The 3,404-nt window shown below is 64.0% G+C and overlaps 1 protein-coding gene across 1 annotated transcript in view; it reads left to right on the top strand.

Moving 5' to 3' along the window:
* ZNF653 (zinc finger protein 653) overlaps nucleotides 1–2,787 on the top strand; it is a 15,616-nt gene extending 12,829 nt beyond the window's left edge. The window contains exons 6-10 of the mRNA XM_077767966.1: nucleotides 68–263; nucleotides 365–476; nucleotides 1,431–1,545; nucleotides 2,045–2,144; nucleotides 2,365–2,787. Coding sequence (XP_077624092.1) covers nucleotides 68–263; nucleotides 365–476; nucleotides 1,431–1,545; nucleotides 2,045–2,144; nucleotides 2,365–2,542 — 701 coding nt within the window. The 3' untranslated portion in view covers nucleotides 2,543–2,787. The remainder of the gene's footprint in view (nucleotides 1–67; nucleotides 264–364; nucleotides 477–1,430; nucleotides 1,546–2,044; nucleotides 2,145–2,364) is intronic.
* Nucleotides 2,788–3,404: the final 617 nt, after the last annotated feature.

Here is a 3,404-nt window from a genome sequence, read left to right on the forward strand (position 1 = left end):
GTAGGGAGGAGTGGCCCCGGAGCCCACTCCTCAGCCACACAAGCCCACCACGGACACCCGCCCTGTGTCCACGCCACCCCCACCCCCGTAGAGAAGGAGGAGCTGTATGTGCTCAAGAAGGAAGAGAAGGAGGAGCCCGTGGCCCCAGAGCCGGCAGCGACAGTGCCTGAGAGCGCGGAGCCCGAAGCAGAGGCGGACGGGGAGGAGCTGGACGGCAGTGACATGTCGGCCATCATCTACGAGATCCCCAAGGAGCCCGAGAAGTGGGTGCCTGGGCAGCTGGGGGCCGGGACGAGGAGCAGCCGGCGGGCCCACAGCCTGCGTGGCGCGGGAGCCCTGATGCCACGGGCCCCTTCCCCTCCAGGCGGCGGCGGAGCAAGCGGACTCGGGTGATGGATGCCGACGGCCTGCTCGAGATGTTCCACTGCCCCTACGAGGGCTGCAGCCAGGTCTACGTGGCCCTCAGCAGCTTCCAGGTGAGGCTGCCCCCCGAGCTGCCCGAGCGGGGCCCACCTCTGCTTCCCGCTGCCTGTGGGCTGGCGTCTGGGCAGTGTGGCTCGTGGAGGGNCCCCAGGCGTCATCTCGCTACCTTCCCGTCCTGCTCTCCAGGGACTTGCCCTGCCTTCTCAACCAGCCTCTCAACTCCTGCTCTTGCCCAGGCCACCTTCTCGGCTCAGGACGCCCCTCCACCAGGAAGCCCACCCTAGTCCCCCAGGGCAGGTGGGGCCTGTGAGCCCCAGATCACTGCACCAGCAGGACACGCCTGTAGTTTGTTCTCTGGAGCCTGGACGGGCTGCCCCAAGGGCAGAACCAGGATCTTGTCCCATTCCCACTGGTGGCAGGAGGCGGCACCAGCGGCCCTTTGAATTTGCCGAGTCTCATTTTCCTTAAGCGTGTATTGGGCACCTGCCAGGTGTCAGGCCTGGTGCCCAGCATTGGAGCTGCAGGGGTGCTGGTGAGGTAAAGAATAAAAGAACAAAGGAATGAATGACTCCAGGAGGGGTGGGGGGAGGGGCAGCATGGCTCCATGGCAAAGCCTGCTGTAAGACTCAGCCCCGGAATCCAGTCCCGGCCTCGCCCCACTGCCCAGCTGTGAGACACAGGACCAAACCCGAAGCCTCTGGTGCCTCACCCCCATCCGCAAACTGGGCAAAGGGCGGGGCCCCAGCATGCGGTTATGACAAGGCTGACTGATGTCCCAGCCCGGGCCCTGGCTATAGCAGGTGCCCCATAAGGCTACATGAATTACAGTTGTGCCCTGGGGCCCCTGCTCAGAGCTGGGAGTCCCTCCCAAGGGCAGGGCACCCGTCTTCCTCCAGAGTCGCTGGCCCCAGCCTGCCTCCCAGCTCCCCGTATCTGTCCCCACCCTCGGGAGCCCTGGAGGTGGGTTCTCGGCACCCACAGCCCCATCCCACCCCTCTCGCCTGCAGAACCATGTCAATCTTGTGCATCGGAAGGGGAAGACCAAAGTGTGTCCACACCCGGGCTGCGGCAAGAAGTTCTATTTATCCAACCACCTGCGGCGGCACATGATCATCCATTCAGGTCAGGCCCACGGAGGGGCGGGCAGCACGGGACACAGGGTCCTGGGCCTCGGGTTTAGGGTGGGGGCAGGAGTCCCCAGGCACAGGACTGCCCCCCAGGGTGTGCGCCGCCGCCTGAGTGTTGCCCCTCCAGTGGGAGGGCATGGCTTCAGACTTTTCGAGTGGCGGGAGCTTCGGATTTGTATATGAAATCACCCCAAGGTTCAAATATTGGGGTCAAATTCAGACCCCCTCTGGCTTGACTGTTTGCCCTCCATGCCTCCCAGGGAGTCCAGGTCATACCCCAGCTCTGCCTGTGGCTTTCCCCGGCAGCCTCTGAGCGTCACCCCGGTGCAGCTCATGAGCACCCTCGCTTTTATTGTCAGCGTTGGCTCCCAGAATCTGTGGGGTGTGGTTCACCTGCACCCCAACGTGGGGGGACCACACTCTACCCGGTTTCAGCAGCGCCCTGCAGCCCTCGCCCCCAACTGCGCTGTGCTCAGCCCTGCCCCCACCCCCAGGCGTTCGTGAATTCACCTGCGAGACTTGCGGCAAGTCCTTCAAGAGGAAGAACCACCTGGAGGTACACCGGCGCACGCACACCGGGGAGACGCCCCTGCAGTGAGTGACGGGCTTCCTGCCAGGGCGCTGGGAGGGAAGGGGGTCCGGGCCTGGACACGCAGAGGGCGGCCTCAGCCGTCGGGTTGCCTTGCCCAGTTCCACACGCGCTCGCATCCCTGATGGCGCCTCCCCTTTCTGGGGCCCGGATCGGTGCCCAGTAGCTTGGGCCCCACCCCAGTCTGACCCCGCCCGACCCGGTGTCGCTCACCGGCCCCGGCAGGTGCGAGATCTGTGGCTACCAGTGCCGACAGCGCGCATCGCTCAACTGGCACATGAAGAAGCACACGGCCGAGGTGCAATACAACTTCACGTGCGAGCGCTGCGGGAAGCGCTTCGAGAAGCTGGACAGCGTCAAGTTCCACACGCTCAAAAGCCACCCAGACCACAAGCCGGCCTGACCCATCCAACCACTGACCGCCCCTATTTATTCGTCCACTCGGACACCACGCCTGGGCTTGCTGGGGCCCGGACAGGCGGGGGGGGCCTCCCGGACCGCCGGCCGGAAGGAGGCGCCCCTGCCCCGCCCTGGGGCTGGGCCCCCCCCAACCCCGCCCTATCTCTGGAGGTGGCGCCTGGGGTTGCACTGCCAGAACTGTGTCAAGAGAGCAGAGCGAGATTAAAGAGCGAGAAAGGAGATGCCCTTCCCCTAGGCCTGGATGATTTGGGGGGCTGGGCCCCTCTGTCTCCAACCTGGTCCCTTCCTGAGCAAGGCTAAGGCAGGCGGTGATGCCCCTTTCCTCTGAACCGCCTTGGCTCTCTGGGCCTGGCAACCCTGAACACTCCATCTCACTGGGTCAGGGGCGGGAGGTTTGGGAGCCGGGAAGCCACTGGGCATCTCCGAGGACTCAGGATCATGATGCCCACTCCTAATCCCCATGGAATACGAATTCCCCACCCTCAGAGAGCTCAGGGACCCGTTGGGGAGATGTTCAGTAACCCCCTATGTAAGACATCTACAGCTGTGACAAGTGCTATACGGGAAATAGGGTGATATGTTAGTTTCTGGAGGTGCTGTTTAAGTCGGTGGTCAGAGAGGACTTCTCTGAGATGGTGGCATTTGAGCATAGCCCAGAATGACAATGAGGTTCCATCCCTGAAGAAAGCAGGAGGAGGCAAATCCCAGGCCGAAGGAACAGCCAGTGCCAAAGCCCCGAGGTAGAACGGCTCGGCGTGTTCCTGGAACAGGAAGCTGCGCTGGGGAGGGGAGTTGGCAGCGGCGGGGAGGCTGCCCTGGCCCCATTTCCCGGAGGAGGATGCCTG

Source organism: Crocuta crocuta, unplaced genomic scaffold, assembly GCF_008692635.1.
Source record: "Crocuta crocuta isolate KB4526 unplaced genomic scaffold, BGI_CrCroc_1.0 scaffold115, whole genome shotgun sequence".
NCBI lineage: Eukaryota > Metazoa > Chordata > Mammalia > Carnivora > Hyaenidae > Crocuta > Crocuta crocuta.